General features: G+C 47.4%; 1 protein-coding gene across 25 annotated transcripts in view; it reads right to left on the reverse strand.

The window, feature by feature from the left end:
• OBSCN (obscurin, cytoskeletal calmodulin and titin-interacting RhoGEF) overlaps nucleotides 1–18,565 on the reverse strand; it is a 622,289-nt gene that overhangs the window by 32,702 nt on the left and 571,022 nt on the right. For all 25 annotated transcript variants that reach the window (XM_040431714.1, XM_040431713.1, XM_040431717.1 and 22 more), the window contains 2 exons: nucleotides 5,294–5,320; nucleotides 107–259 (listed from right to left, as the gene is read on the reverse strand). In XM_040431714.1, the coding sequence (XP_040287648.1) occupies nucleotides 107–259; nucleotides 5,294–5,320 (180 nt within the window). The remainder of the gene's footprint in view (nucleotides 1–106; nucleotides 260–5,293; nucleotides 5,321–18,565) is intronic.

An 18,565-nucleotide genomic window follows, 5' to 3' on the forward strand; every position in this document is an offset into this window, starting at 1 on the left:
TAGAAATGATGAAATGAAACTCCCCATTCTGCAGGCAGAAGCCTGCGCCGGCCCTTTAAGTGGCGAGCTCTGACTCTCGGGTATAAGCCGACATGCACGGACTCACTCTGGAGACATGTGGACGGCGGCCATCATGAAGTGCCTGGCGTCGGCGCTCAGCCGGGTGAAGGACGGGCAGCTCCAGTTGATCTTCCCTTGTTGGACGTTCCGCAGCGTCTCTCTGTCATTCTGAGCGGCAAACGGGGAGGCGCTGACCAGACTGCACAAAACAGAGAGAGGCGTGAGGGGCCCCACGGGGGCTAGTCCAGGGGCCCTCACCACCTCATACCTGGGGGGCAAATCCAGGGCCCCTTACCACCTCACACCTGGGGGACAAATCCTGGGCTCCTCACCACCTCACACCTGGGGGACAAATCCTGGGCCCCTCACCACCTCACACCTGGGGGACAAATCCTGGGCCCCCCTCACCACCTCACACCTGGGGGACAAATCCTGGGCCCCTTACCACTTCACACCCCGAGAGGCCAAATCCTGGGCCCCTCACCACCTCACACCCCGAGAGGCCAAATCCTGGGCCCCTCACCACCTCACACCTGGGGGACAAATCCTGGGCCCCTCACCACCTCACACCTGGGGGACAAATCCTGGGCCCCTTACCACTTCACACCTGGGGGACAAATCCTGGGCCCCCCTCACCACCTCACACCTGGGGGACAAATCCTGGGCCCCTCACCACCTCACACCTGGGGGACAAATCCTGGGCCCCTCACCACCTCACAACTGGGGGACAAATCCTGGGCCCCTCACCACCTCACACCCCGAGAGGCCAAATCCTGGGCCCCTCACCACCTCACACCTGGGGGACAAATCCTGGGCCCCTCACCACCTCACAACTGGGGGACAAATCCTGGGCCCCTCACCACCTCACACCCCGAGAGGCCAAATCCTGGGCCCCTCACCACCTCACACCTGGGGGACAAATCCTGGGCCCCTCACCACCTCACACCTGGGGGACAAATCCTGGGCCCCTCACCACCTCACACCCCGAGAGGCCAAATCCTGGGCCCCTCACCACCTCACACCTGGGGGACAAATCCTGGGCCCCTCACCACCTCACACCTGGGGGACAAATCCTGGGCCCCTCACCACCTCACACCTGGGGGACAAATCCTGGGCCCCTCACCACCTCACACCTGGGGGACAAATCCTGGGCCCCTCACCACCTCACAACTGGGGGACAAATCCTGGGCCCCTCACCACCTCACAACTGGGGGACAAATCCTGGGCCCCTCACCACCTCACACCTGGGGGACAAATCCTGGGCCCCTTACCACCTCACACCTGGGGGACAAATCCTGGGCCCCTCACCACCTCACACCCCGAGAGGCCAAATCCTGGGCCCCTCACCACCTCACACCTGGGGGACAAATCCTGGGTCCCTCACCACCTCACACCTGGGGGACAAATCCTGGGCCCCTCACCACCTCACACCTGGGGGACAAATCCTGGGCCCCTCACCACCTCACACCTGGGGGACAAATCCTGGGCCCCTCACCACCTCACACCTGGGGGACAAATCCTGGGCCCCTCACCACCTCACACCTGGGGGACAAATCCTGGGCCCCTCACCACCTCACACCCTGGGGGACAAATCCTGGGCCCCTCACCACCTCACACCTGGGGACAAATCCTGGGCCCCTTACCACCTCACACCTGGGGGACAAATCCTGGGCCCCTCACCACCTCACACCCCGAGAGGCCAAATCCTGGGCCCCTCACCACCTCACACCTGGGGGACAAATCCTGGGCCCCTCACCACCTCACACCTGGGGGACAAATCCTGGGCCCCTCACCACCTCACACCTGGGGGACAAATCCTGGGCCCCTCACCACCTCACACCTGGGGGACAAATCCTGGGCCCCTTACCACCTCACACCTGGGGGACAAATCCTGGGCCCCTCACCACCTCACACCTGGGGGACAAATCCTGGGCCCCTCACCACCTCACACCTGGGGGACAAATCCTGGGCCCCTTACCACCTCACACCTGGGGGACAAATCCTGGGCCCCTTACCACCTCACACCTGGGGGACAAATCCTGGGCCCCTCACCACCTCACACCCCGAGAGGCCAAATCCTGGGCCCCTCACCACCTCACACCTGGGGGACAAATCCTGGGCCCCTCACCACCTCACACCTGGGGGACAAATCCTGGGCCCCTCTTCACCTCACACCTGGGGGACAAATCCTGGGCCCCTCACCACCTCACACCCCGAGAGGCCAAATCCTGGGCCCCTCACCACTTCACACCTGGGGGACAAATACTGGGCCCCTCACCACCTCACACCTGGGGGACAAATCCTGGGCCCCTCACCACCTCACACCTGGGGGACAAATCCTGGGCCCCTCACCACCTCACACCTGGGGGACAAATCCTGGGCCCCTTACCACCTCACACCTGGGGGACAAATCCTGGGCCCCTCACCACCTCACACCTGGGGGACAAATCCTGGGCCCCTCACCACCTCACACCTGGGGGACAAATCCTGGGCCCCTTACCACCTCACACCTGGGGGACAAATCCTGGGCCCCTTACCACCTCACACCTGGGGGACAAATCCTGGGCCCCTCACCACCTCACACCCCGAGAGGCCAAATCCTGGGCCCCTCACCACCTCACACCTGGGGGACAAATCCTGGGCCCCTCACCACCTCACACCCCGAGAGGCCAAATCCTGGGCCCCTCACCACCTCACACCTGGGGGACAAATCCTGGGCCCCTCACCACCTCACACCTGGGGGACAAATCCTGGGCCCCTCACCACCTCACACCTGGGGGACAAATCCTGGGCCCCTCACCACCTCACACCTGGGGGACAAATCCTGGGCCCCTCACCACCTCACAACTGGGGGACAAATCCTGGGCCCCTCACCACCTCACAACTGGGGGACAAATCCTGGGCCCCTCACCACCTCACACCTGGGGGACAAATCCTGGGCCCCTTACCACCTCACACCTGGGGGACAAATCCTGGGCCCCTCACCACCTCACACCCCGAGAGGCCAAATCCTGGGCCCCTCACCACCTCACACCTGGGGGACAAATCCTGGGTCCCTCACCACCTCACACCTGGGGGACAAATCCTGGGCCCCTCACCACCTCACACCTGGGGGACAAATCCTGGGCCCCTCACCACCTCACACCTGGGGGACAAATCCTGGGCCCCTCACCACCTCACACCTGGGGGACAAATCCTGGGCCCCTCACCACCTCACACCTGGGGGACAAATCCTGGGCCCCTCACCACCTCACACCCTGGGGGACAAATCCTGGGCCCCTCACCACCTCACACCTGGGGACAAATCCTGGGCCCCTTACCACCTCACACCTGGGGGACAAATCCTGGGCCCCTCACCACCTCACACCCCGAGAGGCCAAATCCTGGGCCCCTCACCACCTCACACCTGGGGGACAAATCCTGGGCCCCTCACCACCTCACACCTGGGGGACAAATCCTGGGCCCCTCACCACCTCACACCTGGGGGACAAATCCTGGGCCCCTCACCACCTCACACCTGGGGGACAAATCCTGGGCCCCTTACCACCTCACACCTGGGGGACAAATCCTGGGCCCCTCACCACCTCACACCTGGGGGACAAATCCTGGGCCCCTCACCACCTCACACCTGGGGGACAAATCCTGGGCCCCTTACCACCTCACACCTGGGGGACAAATCCTGGGCCCCTTACCACCTCACACCTGGGGGACAAATCCTGGGCCCCTCACCACCTCACACCCCGAGAGGCCAAATCCTGGGCCCCTCACCACCTCACACCTGGGGGACAAATCCTGGGCCCCTCACCACCTCACACCTGGGGGACAAATCCTGGGCCCCTCTTCACCTCACACCTGGGGGACAAATCCTGGGCCCCTCACCACCTCACACCCCGAGAGGCCAAATCCTGGGCCCCTCACCACTTCACACCTGGGGGACAAATACTGGGCCCCTCACCACCTCACACCTGGGGGACAAATCCTGGGCCCCTCACCACCTCACACCTGGGGGACAAATCCTGGGCCCCTCACCACCTCACACCTGGGGGACAAATCCTGGGCCCCTTACCACCTCACACCTGGGGGACAAATCCTGGGCCCCTCACCACCTCACACCTGGGGGACAAATCCTGGGCCCCTCACCACCTCACACCTGGGGGACAAATCCTGGGCCCCTTACCACCTCACACCTGGGGGACAAATCCTGGGCCCCTTACCACCTCACACCTGGGGGACAAATCCTGGGCCCCTCACCACCTCACACCCCGAGAGGCCAAATCCTGGGCCCCTCACCACCTCACACCTGGGGGACAAATCCTGGGCCCCTCACCACCTCACACCTGGGGGACAAATCCTGGGCCCCTCTTCACCTCACACCTGGGGGACAAATCCTGGGCCCCTCACCACCTCACACCCCGAGAGGCCAAATCCTGGGCCCCTCACCACTTCACACCTGGGGGACAAATCCTGGGCCCCTCACCACCTCACACCTGGGGGACAAATCCTAGGCCAAATCACACCCCGGGAAACTTCTTCCTTCTTCAGCTACAGAGTTATAACTCACATGATCTAACAAACCCCTAATGGTAACCAGTGGGATCCTGACTGCAGCTCTGGATGTGACTGGAGTATAAGAGATGATGTAACAGGATACCACTGACTGCAGCTCTGGATGTGACTGGAGTATAAGAAATGATGTAACAGGATACCACTGACTGCAGCTCTGGATGTGACTGGAGTATAAGAAATGATGTAACAGGATACCACTGACTGCAGCTCTGGATGTGACTGGAGTATAAGAGATGATGTAACAGGATACCACTGACTGCAGCTCTGGATGTGACTGGAGTATAAGAGATGATGTAACAGGATACCACTGACTGCAGCTCTGGATGTGACTGGAGTATCTTACATGCTAAACCTCTCCGTCCCCAGCTACAACTAAGGAACAGACAACCACATCTGGACCGCTCAAAACAGTTGTCAGTCTTAGCCTCACCCCCACCCAGTTGTCAGACAGACCCTCCCCCACCCCGGACAGTTGTCAGTCTTTGCCCCACCCTCACCCAGACAGTTGTCAGTCAGACCCTCCCCCACCCACGACAGTTGTCAGTCTTATCCCCTCCCCCACCCAGTTGTCAGTCTTAGCCCCTCCCCCACCCAGTTGTCAGTCTTATCCCCTCCCCCACCCAGTTGTCAGTCTTAGCCCCTCCCCCTCTCTGGAGAATGTACTCACCACAAGTAGCTGATGACCCCCACCGGCCTGAAAAAGTAATGACACCAGTTCAGTCCAAACCCAGAGGAACATATATCCGACACCAGGGTTGTCACCATACTAAAATTTTGATTCGGTTTCGATCCCATAAAAAAGTATTGTGATACTCGATACTATTTGATACCACGCGAAAGAAAACACCAAAAAAGCCGCATGGTTTCCGCATTTTATAGAACCTCCGGCCCATAATAGAACAGTCCTATCCGATTTTTTGGGGGGACAAGGTGACCAAAAAATGGCGAATCGCGCAGTTTTTATTTTATTTTATTTCTGTTACAGCGTTCACCGCATAGGAGATATTGTTTAATAGTTCGGACTTTTTCAGACGCGGCCATACCGAATATATATTTTTTTATTGTTTATATATTTTATATGTAAAATTGGGAAAGGGGTGATTTAAACTTTTAATATTTTGGTGTTTGGTGCATTTTCTTTCCTTTTTACTTAGTATTACCCCCCTGAGGGGCAGAACCCTCGTCCTACAGAGCTCGATTAGGGTGATAGGACTTCACGCTGGGCGTTGTGCACACGGCAGGGAGATGACCATGGACGGCTTCAGTAGCGTCCTGGCTGCCATGGTAACCGATCGGAGCCCCGCGATCTCACTGCTGGGGCTCCGATGGGAAGCTGCCACTGCACCAATGAAGATACTGAGGAGGGGGGGGGGCCCTGTGGCCACTGCCACCAATGAGGAGGGGGGACCCTGTGGCCACTGCCACCAATGAGGAGGGGGGACCCTGTGGCCACTGCCACCAATGAGGAGGGGGGATCCTGTGGCCACTGCCACCAATGAAGATACTGAGGAGGGGGGAACCCTGTGGCCACTGCCACCAATGAGGAGGGGGGAACCCTGTGGCCACTGCCACCAATGAGGAGGGGGAACCCTGTGGCCACTGCCACCAATGAGGAGGGGGAACCCTGTGGCCACTGCCACCAATTAATATAATATTGAGGAGATGAGGGGGGGGGGCACTGCGCCACCAATGAATATAATTAACCCCTAAATATAAATGTACATTGAGGGCGCCGTACAAGAGCGGTGAATAGACGCGGCTCAGTGGGATCCCTGTCATTGAGGCCAGGGCTGTGATACGGCCGGCACCCGCTGCGCACATCTGTACTTAGGGGTTCATTGAATTCATTGGTGGCAGCGTCAGCTTCTCAGCCCCCTCCCCTTGATCTTCTCATCGGTGGCAGCGTCAGCTTCTCAGCCCCCTCCCCTTGATCTTCTCATCGGTGGCAGTGGGGAGGGTCTCCCAACTTCTTCACTGTGCCCGCTTATGAGAACACGGAGCGCCGAGGGCACAGCAGCGCAGCCTAGTATCGGAAAAAGCAAATCCCGGTACCATATTAATCTGGATATAAAAGTATCGATGCCCGGAGTAAACCAATCTGATAGTATGGGGGGGGGGGGTAACGCTCCTATCACATATAACACATTTTATAAATGATCCCCGATGTCATACATGTTATCTATCACATATCCCTGATGTCATACATGTTATCTATCACATATCCCTGATGTCGTACATGTTATCTATCACATATCTCTGATGTCATACATGTTATCTATCACATATGTCCGATGTCATACATGTTATCTATCACATATCCCCGATGTCATACATGTTATCTATCACATATCTCTGATGTCATACATGTTATCTATCACATATCCCTGATGTCGTACATGTTATCTATCACATATCCCCGATGTCATACATGTTATCTATCACATATCCCTGATGTCATACATGTTATCTATCACATATCCCTGATGTCATACATGTTATCTATCACATATCCCCAATGTCATACATGTTATCTATCACATATCTCTGATGTCATACATGTTATCTATCACATATCCCCAATGTCATACATGTTATCTATCACATATCCCCAATGTCATACATGTTATCTATCACATATCCCCAATGTCATACATGCTATCTATCACATATCCCCGATGTCATACATGTTATCTATCACATATCCCTGATGTCATACATGTTATCTATCACATATCCCTGATGTCATACATGATATCTATCACATATCCCCAATATCAATGTTGTAGAGGTAGAGCACCGCACACCGTTATTGCCAGTGCCAGCAAGGACTTGTCAGTCGTAGCCAAATAATAGAGAATTGCGGCACACGGCTTCTTTTGTCTGCAGTTTATGGCATTTATTAGTGTTACATCACTTAGGATTTATGATCCAGCGCCAGCGAATACAAGAGGTCACACTAAGTGTAGCTGGCCAGCTAAGACCTGTCCGAGGTTACTAGTACAGCTTATATGTGTATACAGCTAAACCTGTTAATAGCCTTAATACAGTTCCTATGTTTATGTGTTAAAGACAAAAGCAGAGTTATTTACTGTGACATCACGTTTTGGATGTCATATAACTGTTGTTATATTTTGTGTTCACAGAAGCAGAAAAAGATAATATGCCTTTAAGATTCATTTTGTAATGTAAGGTAAGCTCAGTGACACAGCAGAAACAACAGAAAGCATAGTGTTTATCTGTTGTTGCTGGGCAGAAGTCTAGACCAATCACAGCCAGCTTCTCATACAGCAAGAGTTTTCACCAACCACAGCCAGACTCACACACAGCCTGTCTGGGAATTCCCCCAGCTCCTGCTGCTAGAATCATTATTCACCAGAGACAGGAGCTGAAGAGACATTCACTCCACTGAGAGCTGATTTTATGGGAACAAGAGGCCAATATAGGTATTTAAAACAGTTATATAATGTTCATATTGTTAGTATTGTGTTTAGAACTGTATACTGAACTATATATATATATATATATATATGTGTTTACTTACAGTTCCACCAATTGCAACTATATAATTGCAAAGTACAAATACAAATTGCAAATTGCCAGCTACAGTTGCAAACTGTGAACTACTACAAATACCATACAAACATATAGCAATCCAAATTGCATACAACCATACCAGATCATACTCAACCAATCTGCAAATAGTTACTGCTAACTGCATACCGCCATTTTGTGATATCTTTCAACACATGTTATGTACATGGACTATCTGCTGCGGAGGCGGCAGTGTTATATATGAAGAAAAGTTGAAGTTAATAAAGAAGTTATTTCAAGCATTTGGTTGCTCTTTAAACCTACTGCTTCCATAGAACGGCGCTAGAGGAATTACAGAGTAACAGAAAAAGGCACTTCATAGTGCTGCACCTGCCACAGTGGAACTATTACCCTCAGAGGGCGAAGTGATAGCGCTCCTCAACTTGCACAGTAAAGAGCGCATTAGAGCAGCAGAGCGCCAGCATATACCGCCGCGCAGAAACTGTTCCCTGAGTGAGCAAGCAAAGACATCTCAGCGGAGCTACCATAGAGGCCATAGAACGTGTGCATTAGTCAAACTGCAGCCGACCCTTAAAGTGGCAGAACGGCAAAGGTCAGAGAAAGAGGGCCGACCCCCCTGCGATCCTTAGAGAGAGAAAGAGAAGCATGGTGGGGGGCCAAAGTCCATTGCTAGAGGGCCTGCACCGCTATCCACGGAGAGACCACGTACTTCAGCCAGCTAATTTCCCACCACTAGGCCCAAACCCTGCAGCAGCGCATCGCAAGTCAACACAAAGCATCGCAAGTCAGCGCAAACATCGCATCATATCAAGAAAAGACATGTCTCCCTTAACCCCTTCAACCCCGGGCCTGTTTTCACCTTCCTTCCCAGGCCATTTTTTGCAAATCTTACATGTGTCACTTTATGTGATAATAACTTTAAAAGGCTTTTACTTATCCAGGCCATTCTAAGATTGTTTTCTCGTTACATATCGTACTTCATGACAGTGGTAAAAATGAGTAAAAAAAAAATCATTTATTCATAAAAAAATACCAAATTTACCAAAAATGTGGAAAAATTAGCAAATTTCAATTTCTCTACTTTTATAATAGATAGTGATACCTCCAAAAATAGCAATTACTTTACATTCCCCATATGTCTACTTCATGTTTCGATCATTTTGAAAATGACATTTTATTTTTTGGGGACGTTACAAGGCTTAGAAATTTGGAAGCAAATCTTATAATTTTTCGGAAAATTTCCACTTTTTAAGGACCAGTTCAGGTTTGAAGTCACTTTGTGAGGCTTATAGAATAGAAACCACCCAAAAATGACCACATTTTAGAAACTACACCCCTCAAGGTATACAAAACTGATTTTACAAACATTGTTAACCCTTTAGGTGTTCCACAAGATTTAATGGAAAATGGAGATGAAATTTCAGAATTTAACTTTTTTGGCAGATTTTACATTTTAATCCATTTTCCCCAGTAGCAAATCAAGGGTTAACAGCCAAATAAAACTCAATATTTATTACCCTGATTCTGCGGTTTACAGAAACACCCCATATGTGGTCGTAAACCGCTGTACGGGCACACGGCAGGGAGCAGAAGGAAAGGAGCGCCATATGGTTTTTGGAAGGCAGATTTAGCTGGACTGGTTTTAGATGCCATGTCCCATTTGAAGCCCCCCTGATGCACCCCGAGAGTAGAAACTCAAAAAAGTGACCACATTCTGGAAACTACGGGATAAGGTGCCAGTTTTATTGGTACTATTTTGGGGTACATATGATTTTTAATTGCTCTATATTACGTTTTTTGTGAGGCAATGGTAACCAAAAAATTGATGTTTTGGCACCGTTTTTATTTTTTATTTTTAACAACATTCATCTGACAGGGTAGATCATGCACTTCTTTTATAGAGCAGGTTGTTAAGGACGCAATGATATAAAATATGTCTACTTTCTATGATGTTTGTTTCAGTTTTACATAATAAAGCAATTTTGAAAACAAAAATTTGGTTTTTGTATCTCCATTTTCTGAACGCCCTATTTTTTTTATTTTTCTGACGATCGTCTTGTGCAGGGGCTCATTTTTTGCAGGAAGAGTTGACGTTTTTATTGGTACCAATTACGGGTACATATGATTTTTTGATCATTCATTATTACACTTTATGGGGCAAGGTGACCAAAAAATTGGTTGTTTAGGCGCAGTTTTTATTTTTTTATTTATTTTTACAGCGTTTACCTGAGGGATTAGGTCATGTGACTTTTTCATAGAGCAGATCGTTACAGATGTGGCAATACCTAATATGTCTACTTTTTCTTATTTATTTAAGTTTTACACAATAATAGCATTTTTGAAACCGAAATAATGATATTTTAGTGTATCCATAGTCTGAGAGCCATAGCTTTTTTATTTTTTGACCGATTCTTTTAGGTAGGGTCTAATTTTTTGTGGGATGAGGTGACGGTCTGATTGGTACTATTTTGGGGGGCATATGCCTTTTTGATCACTTGCTGTTGCAATTTTTGCGATGTAATGTGACAAAAATGGCTTTTTTTTTACAAAGTTTTTTTTTTTTACGGTGTTCATCTGAGTGGTTAGGTCATGTGATATTTTTATAGAGCTGGTTGTTGCGGATGTGGCAATACCTAATATGTATACTTTTTTTTATTTTTTTCACTTTAGCAGAATAATAGCAGTTTTGAAACAAAAAAAAAATCATATTTTAGTGTCTCCATTGTCTGAGAGTAATAGCTTTTTTATTTTTTGACCAATTCTCTTAGGTAGGGTCTAATTTTTTGCGGGATGAGGTAACGGTGTGATTGGTACTATTTTGGGGGGGCATACGCCTTTTTGATTACATGCTGTTGCAATTTTTGTGATGTAATGTGAAATTTTTTAAATTTTTTTTCTTACACAGTTTTTTTTTTTTTTTTTACGGTGTTCACCTGAGGGATTAGGTCATGTGATATTTTTATAGAGATGGTTGTTACGGACGTAGCGATACCTAATATGTATATTTTTTTTTATGTATTTCACTTTAGCACAATAATAGCAGTTTTGAAATAAAAAAAATTATGTTTTATTGTCTCCATGTTCTGAGAGCGATAGTTTTAGATAGGGGCTCATTTTTTGCGGTGACGGTTTTATTGATACCATTTTGTGGGACATACGCCTTTTGATCGCTTGGTGTTTGGCTTTTTTTTTACACCGTTTAAAAAATATATATTTATAGTGTTTATCGGACAGGGTGGATCATGTGATATATTTATAAAGCCGGTCATTATGGACGCGGCGATCCCTAATATGTGTGTTTTTTTTATTATAAAATAAGAGGAAAGGGGCGGTTTTTTCTTTTTTTACTTTATTAATTTTATTACTTTATTAATTTTATTAAAAACACATTTTTTTACCTTTTTTTTCTCTTTATGTTATTTCTGATGTTCACTTTTGGGGGTCTGATCCCCTCTGCAATGCATTACAATACATCTGCATTGCCTGCTAGTGTATGACACTGAGTCATACACTAACAGGTTGCCTGGGAGACGGGCCTGAGGCTGGACAGGTTGCCTAGGAGACGGGCCTGAGGTTGGATCTCCTCGGCACTCGTAGAAGGCAGTTCCCGATGCCGTGCAAGGCATTGGGCAGCCTCTGCACGGCATCGGGCTGCCTTGTCACACATCGGGTCCCTGCCACAGCAGCGCGGGGACTCGATGCACTCACTCACCCGGCACAAGCCCCTTCTATGTCGCGGTCAGCGCGGACCGCGGCATAGAAGGGGTTAATCCACCGGCATCTGCTTTTACAGTGATGCCGGCAGATAAAGCAGGGGCCCGGCTACCAGGGACTGCCGGGCCCCTGCAGTAATCGCGCGCACACCGCTCTGATGCCCGCGCGATCACCATGACGTACTATTACGTCAAATTGCGGGAACGCAGTGGTTCCCATGACGTAGTAGTACGTTAGGGGTCAGGAAGAGGTTAAGATTGACATTTGTTCCTGCTCTTCAGAATAAGGTCAGAGCTTTCCTTTTATTACTTATCATTGCATATAGGCTTTGGCATAAAGAGACATTTTTTTTGTGTTCAGAAATAAGAGACTTTAACCCCTTAAGGACACAGCCTTTTTACACCTTAGGACCAGGCCATTTTTTGAAAATCTGACCAGAGTCCCTTTAAGTGCTGATAACTTTAAAACGCTTTGACTTATCCAGGCCGTTCTGAGATTGTTTTTTCGTCACATATTGTACTTCATGACACTGGTAAAATGAAGTCAAAAAAATTATTTTTTTTGCACCAAAAAATACCTAATTTAACAAAAAATTTGGAAAAATTAGCAAATTTCAAAGTTTCAGTTTCTCTACTTCTGTAATACATAGTAATACCCCCAAAAATTGTGATGACTTTACATTCCCCATATGTCTACTTCATGCTTGAATTCTTTTGGGAATGATATTTTATTTTTTGGGGATGTTATAAGGCTTAGAAGTTTAGAAGCAAATCTTGAAATTTTTCAGAAATTTACAAAAACTCAATTTTTAGGGACCCGTTCAGGTCTCAAGTCACTTTGCGAGGCTTACATTATAGAAACCACCCAAAAATGACCCCATCTAAGAAACTACACCCCTCAAGGTATTCAAAACTGATTTTGCATACGTTGTTAACCCTTTAGGTGTTGCACAAGAGTTATTGGCAAATGGGGAGGAAATTTGAGAATTTCATTTTTTTGTCTAATTTTTCATTTTAACCCATTTTTTCCACTAACAAATCAAGGGTTAACAGCCAAACAAGACTGTATCTTTATTGCCCTGACTCTGCCGTTTACAGAAACACCCAATATGTGGCCGTAAACTACTGTACGGCCACACAGCGGGGCGTAGAGTGAAAGGTGCGCCGTATGGTTTTTGGAGGGCTGATTTTTATGGACTGGTTTATTTACACCATGTCCCATTTGAAGCCCCCTGATGCACCCCTAGAGGAGAAACTCCCTAAAAGTGACCCCATCTAAGAAACTACACCCCTCAAGCTATTCAAAACTGATTTTACATACATCGTTAACCCTTTAGGTGTTGCACAGGAGTTATTGGCAAATGGCGATGAAATTTGAGAATTTCATTTTTTTGCCTAATTTTCCATTTTAACCCATTTTTTCCACTAACAAAGCAAGGGTTAACAGCCAAACAAGACTGTATCTTTATTGCCCTGACTCTGCTGTTTACAGAAACACCCCATATGTGGCCGTAAACTACTGTACGGCCACACAGCGGGGCGTAGAGTGAAAGGTGCGCCGTTTGGTTTTTGGAGGGCTGATTTTGCTGGACTGTTTTTTTGGCACCATGTCCCATTTGAAGCCCCCCTGATGCACCCCTGGAGTAGAAACTCCATAAAAGTGACCCCATCTAAGAAACTACACCCCTCAAGGTATTCAAAACTGATTTTACAAACTTTGTTAACCCTTTAGGTGTTGCACAAGATTTAATGGAAAATAGAGATACAATTTCAAAATTTCACTTTTTTGGCAGATTTTCCATTTTAATATTTTTTTTCCAGTTACAAAGCAAGGGTTAACAGCCAAACAAAACTCATTATTTATGGCCCTGATTCTGTAGTTTACAGAAACACCCCATATGTGGTCGTAAACTGCTGTACGGGCACACGGCAGGGCGCAGAAGGAAAGGAACGCCATACGGTTTTTGGAAGGCAGATTTTGCTGGACAGTTTTTTTTTACACCATGTCCCATTTGAAGCCCCCCTGATGCACCCCTAGAGTAGAAACTCCAAAAAAGTGACCCCATTTTAGAAACTACGGGATAGGGTGGCAGTTTTGTTGGTACTAGTTTAGGGTACATATGATTTTTGGTTGCTCTATATTACACTTTTTGTGCGGCAAGGTAACAAGAAATAGATTTTTTGGCACGTTTTTATTTTTTGTTATTGACAACATTCATCTGACAGGTTAGATCATGTGGTAATTTTATAGAGCAGGTTGTCACGGACGTGGCGATACCTAATATGTATACTATTTTTTTTATTTATGTAAGTTTTACACAATGATTTCATTTTTAAAACAAAAAAAATGTTTTAGTGTCTCCATAGTCTAAGAGCCATAGTTTTTTCAGTTTTTGGGCGATTATCTTAAGTAGGGTCTCATTTTTTGCGGGATGAAATGACGGTTGATTGATCTATTTTGGGGTGCATATGACTTTTTGATTGCTTGCTATTACACTTTTTGTGACGTAAGATGACAAAAAATGGCTTTTTTTACACCGTTTTTATTTTAATTTTTTTACGGTGGTCATCTGAGGGGTTAGATCATGTGATATTTTTATAGAGCCGGTCGATACGGACGCGGCGATACCTAATATGTATACTTTTTTTTTTATTTATGTAAGTTTTACACAATGATTTCATTTTTGAAACAAAAAAAATCATGTTTTAGTGTTTCCATAGTCTAAGAGCCATAGTTTTTTCAGTTTTTGGGCGATTATCTTGGGTAGGGTATGATTTTTGCGGGATGAGATGACGGTTTGATTGGTACTATTTTGGCGTACATGCGACTTTTTTGATCACTTTTATTACCTTTTTTGGGAAGTAAGGTGGGCAAAATTTCAATTTCATCATAGTTTTTTATTTTTTATTTTTATGGCGTTCACCGTTCGGGTAAAGTAACATAACCGTTTTATAGATCAGGTCGTTACGGACGCGGCGATACCAAACATGTGTAGGGAATTTTATTTTTTTCATTTTTAATCAGTGATAAATGTGTTTTTTGATTTTTACTTTTTTTTCACTTTTTTTAACTTTTCTTTTGACCCAGACCCACTTGGTTCTTGAAGATCCAGTGGGTCTGATGTCTGTATAATACAGTACAGTACAATATATATTGTTCTGTACTGTATTTTACTTACACTGAACAGATCTATGCTTTCAGCACAGATCTGTTCAGCACCATGGACAGCAGGACGCCTGAGAGGCGTCCTGTTGCCATGGGAACCTTCCCCGTCTGCTCAGAACTGCGCAGACGGGGAAGGGTAAGCACAGGGCTGAGGGGGGCTCTCTGGGGGCTCTCTCCCTCTCCCATCGGGGGGCTGCAAAGGCACAGCAGCCCCCCGATGGGAGAGGGAGGGAGCTCCCTGCGCTGTTAACCTTTTCCATACAGCGGTCCGTACGGACCGCTGTATGGAAAGGGTTAACGGCTGACATCGCATCGCAGATGTCAGCCGTTTATACCAGGGTGCCAGCAATGTGCTGGCACCCTGGTATACCCACTAGAAACCAACGATTATACAAGGGGAGGCGGGCGGGGGATCGCGATCCCGCCTGCCGCACCGCCCGCCTCCCGCACCGCCCGCACTGCCCGCAACCCTCCCCCTGCACCTCCCACCGGGCTAAAATCACTCGGGGGGTGCAGGGGGAGGGATACAGATCTATTTTAGGAATACTAAAGTTTCTGATCCCCGCGGTCAGGGACCGCAGGGATCAGAAACTGCAGAAATCGCAGCAAACCGCAGGTCTGAATTGACCTGCGGTTTGCCGCGATCGCCGACATGGGGGGGTCACGGGACCCCCCCGCGCATTTAGCCTAGGTGCCTGCTCGATGATTTGAGCAGGCACCGGGTTCCGATCACTGCCGGCCGGGCGGCAGTGATCGGAACAACACATGACGTACCGGTACGTCATGTGTCCTTAAGTACCAGGACATCATGACGTACCGGTACGTCATGTGTCCTTAATAGGTTAAATAAAAACAAAGGACAGTTTGTATTACACGGACTCTATTGCATTTAAAGTGAAAGACATTTATTGCCTGCATTTATCGCTGTTACATTTAAGGTGAAAGTCATTTATTTCTGCATTTGTCTATATTGCATTTAAAGTGAAAGGCATCTTATTATTCGTATTGATTGTGATAGCATTGAAAGTAAAATGTCTGAGCCTAGTATTACCATGCCACTGTTAGAGGATGCAAAGATAGATAGAGTAGAAATTGAAGAGCAAGGGAACCTGTCTGAGGTAGAAGAGTCTGATGCAGCATTAGTCTTGCCTCAAACGAATATAGCCCAAACAGATGAACTAAGATGTTCATTACATGCCAGAAAACCGACCTCAAAGATGCTGGAAAATTTGGAGCAAGAAGCAGCATTAAAAGAGAAAAAGTTTGCCCGGATATATGATAAATGGAAATTATACTTTAACCCCCTCAGCCCCTATAGCTTAAACACCCTTAATGACCAGACCACTTTTTACACTTCTGACCTACACTACTTTCACCGTTTATTGCTCGGTCATGCAACTTACCACCCAAATGAATTTTACCTCCTTTTCTTCTCACTAATAGAGCTTTCATTTGGTGGTATTTAATTGCTGCTGACATTTTTACTTTTTTTGTTATTAATCGAAATTTAACGATTTTTTTGCAAAAAAATGACATTTTTCACTTTCAGTTGTAAAATTTTGCAAAAAAAAGACATCCATATATAAATTTTTCTCTAAATTTATTGTTTGGGTAAAAGTTATAGCGTTTACAAACTATGGTACAAAAATGTGAATTTCCGCTTTTTGAAGCAGCTCTGACTTTCTGAGCACCTGTCATGTTTCCTGAGGTTCTACAATGCCCAGACAGTACAAACACCCCACAAATGACCCCATTTCGGAAAGTAGACACCCTAAGGTATTCGCTGATGGGCATAGTGAGTTCATAGAACTTTTTATTTTTTGTCACAAGTTAGTGGAAAATGATGATTTTTTTTTTCTTACAAAGTCTCATATTCCACTAACTTGTGACAAAAAATAAAAACTTCTATGAACTCACTATGCCCATCAGCGAATACCTTGGGGTGTCTTCTTTCCAAAATGGGGTCACTTGTGGGGTAGTTATACTGCCCTGGCATTCTAGGGGCCCAAATGTGTGGTAAGTAGTTTGAAATCAAAATGTGTAAAAAATGACCAGTGAAATCCGAAAGGTGCTCTTTGGAATGTGGGCCCCTTTGCCCACCTAGGCTGCAAAAAAGTGTCACACATCTGGTATCTCCGTACTCAGGAGAAGTTGGGCAATGTGTTTTGGGGTGTCATTTTACATATACCCATGCTAGGTGAGATAAATATCTTGGTCAAATGCCAACTTTGTATAAAAAAATGGGAAAAGTTGTCTTTTGCCAAGATATTTCTCTCACCCAGCATGGGTATATGTAAAATGTCTAAAAAATTTTACGCATTTGGATTCCGTGAGGGGTATGGTGAGTTCATGTGAGATTTTATTTTTTGACACAAGTTAGTGGAATATGAGACTTTGTAAGAAAAAAAATAATAATTTCCGCTAACTTGGGCCAAAAAAATGTCTGAATGGAGCCTTACAGGGGGGTGATCAATGACAGGGGGGTGATCAATGACAGGGGGGTGATCAGGGAGTCTATATGGGGTGATCACCCCCCTGTAAGGCTCCATTCAGATGTCCGTATGTGTTTTGCGGATCCGATCCATGTATCAGTGGATCCGTAAAAATCATACGGACATCTGAATGCAGCCTGACAGGGGGGTGATCAATGACAGGGGGGTGATCAATGACAGGGGGGTGATCTGGGAGTCTATATGGGGTGATCACCCCCCTGTAAGGCTCCATTCAGATGTCCGTATGTGTTTTGCGGATCCGATCCATGTATCAGTGGATCCGTAAAAATCATACGGACATCTGAATGCAGCCTTACAGGGGGGTGATCAATGACAGGGGGGTAATCAATGACAGGGGGGTGATCAGGGAGTCTATATGGGGTGATCACCACAGTCATTGATCACCCCCCTGTAAGGCTCCATTCAGACGTCCGTATGCGTTTTGCGGATCCGATCCATCTATCAGTGGATCCGTAAAAATCATACGGACATCTGAATAGAGCCTTACAGGGGGGTGATCAATGACAGGGGGGTGATCAATGACAGGGGGGTGATCAGGGAGTCTATATGGGGTGATCAGGGGTTCATAAGGGGTTAATAAGTGACAGGGGGTGTAGTGTAGTGTAGTGGTGTTTGGTGCTACTTTACTGAGCTACCTGTGTCCTCTGGTGGTCGATCCAAACAAAGGGGACCACCAGAGGACCAGGTAGCAGGTATATTAGACGCTGTTCTCAAAACAGCGTCTAATATACCTGTTAGGGGTTAAAAAAATCACATCCACTCGCTTACCTTCCGATCCTGTGAGCGCGCGCGCCTGTGTGCGCGCGTTCACAGGAAATCTCGCGTCTCGCGAGATGACGCATATATGCGTGACTCTGCGCAGGGCTGCCGCCTCCGGAACGCGATCCTGCGTTAGGCGGTCCGGAGGCGGTTAAAGACATTCGTAGAAAGCTAAAGCAAGAAAGTATAAAAAGGAACTTGAGTGATATGGTAGAGACGGTAGAAGAATCTGAATC

Source organism: Bufo bufo, chromosome 5, assembly GCF_905171765.1.
Source record: "Bufo bufo chromosome 5, aBufBuf1.1, whole genome shotgun sequence".
Taxonomy (NCBI): Eukaryota; Metazoa; Chordata; class Amphibia; order Anura; family Bufonidae; genus Bufo; species Bufo bufo.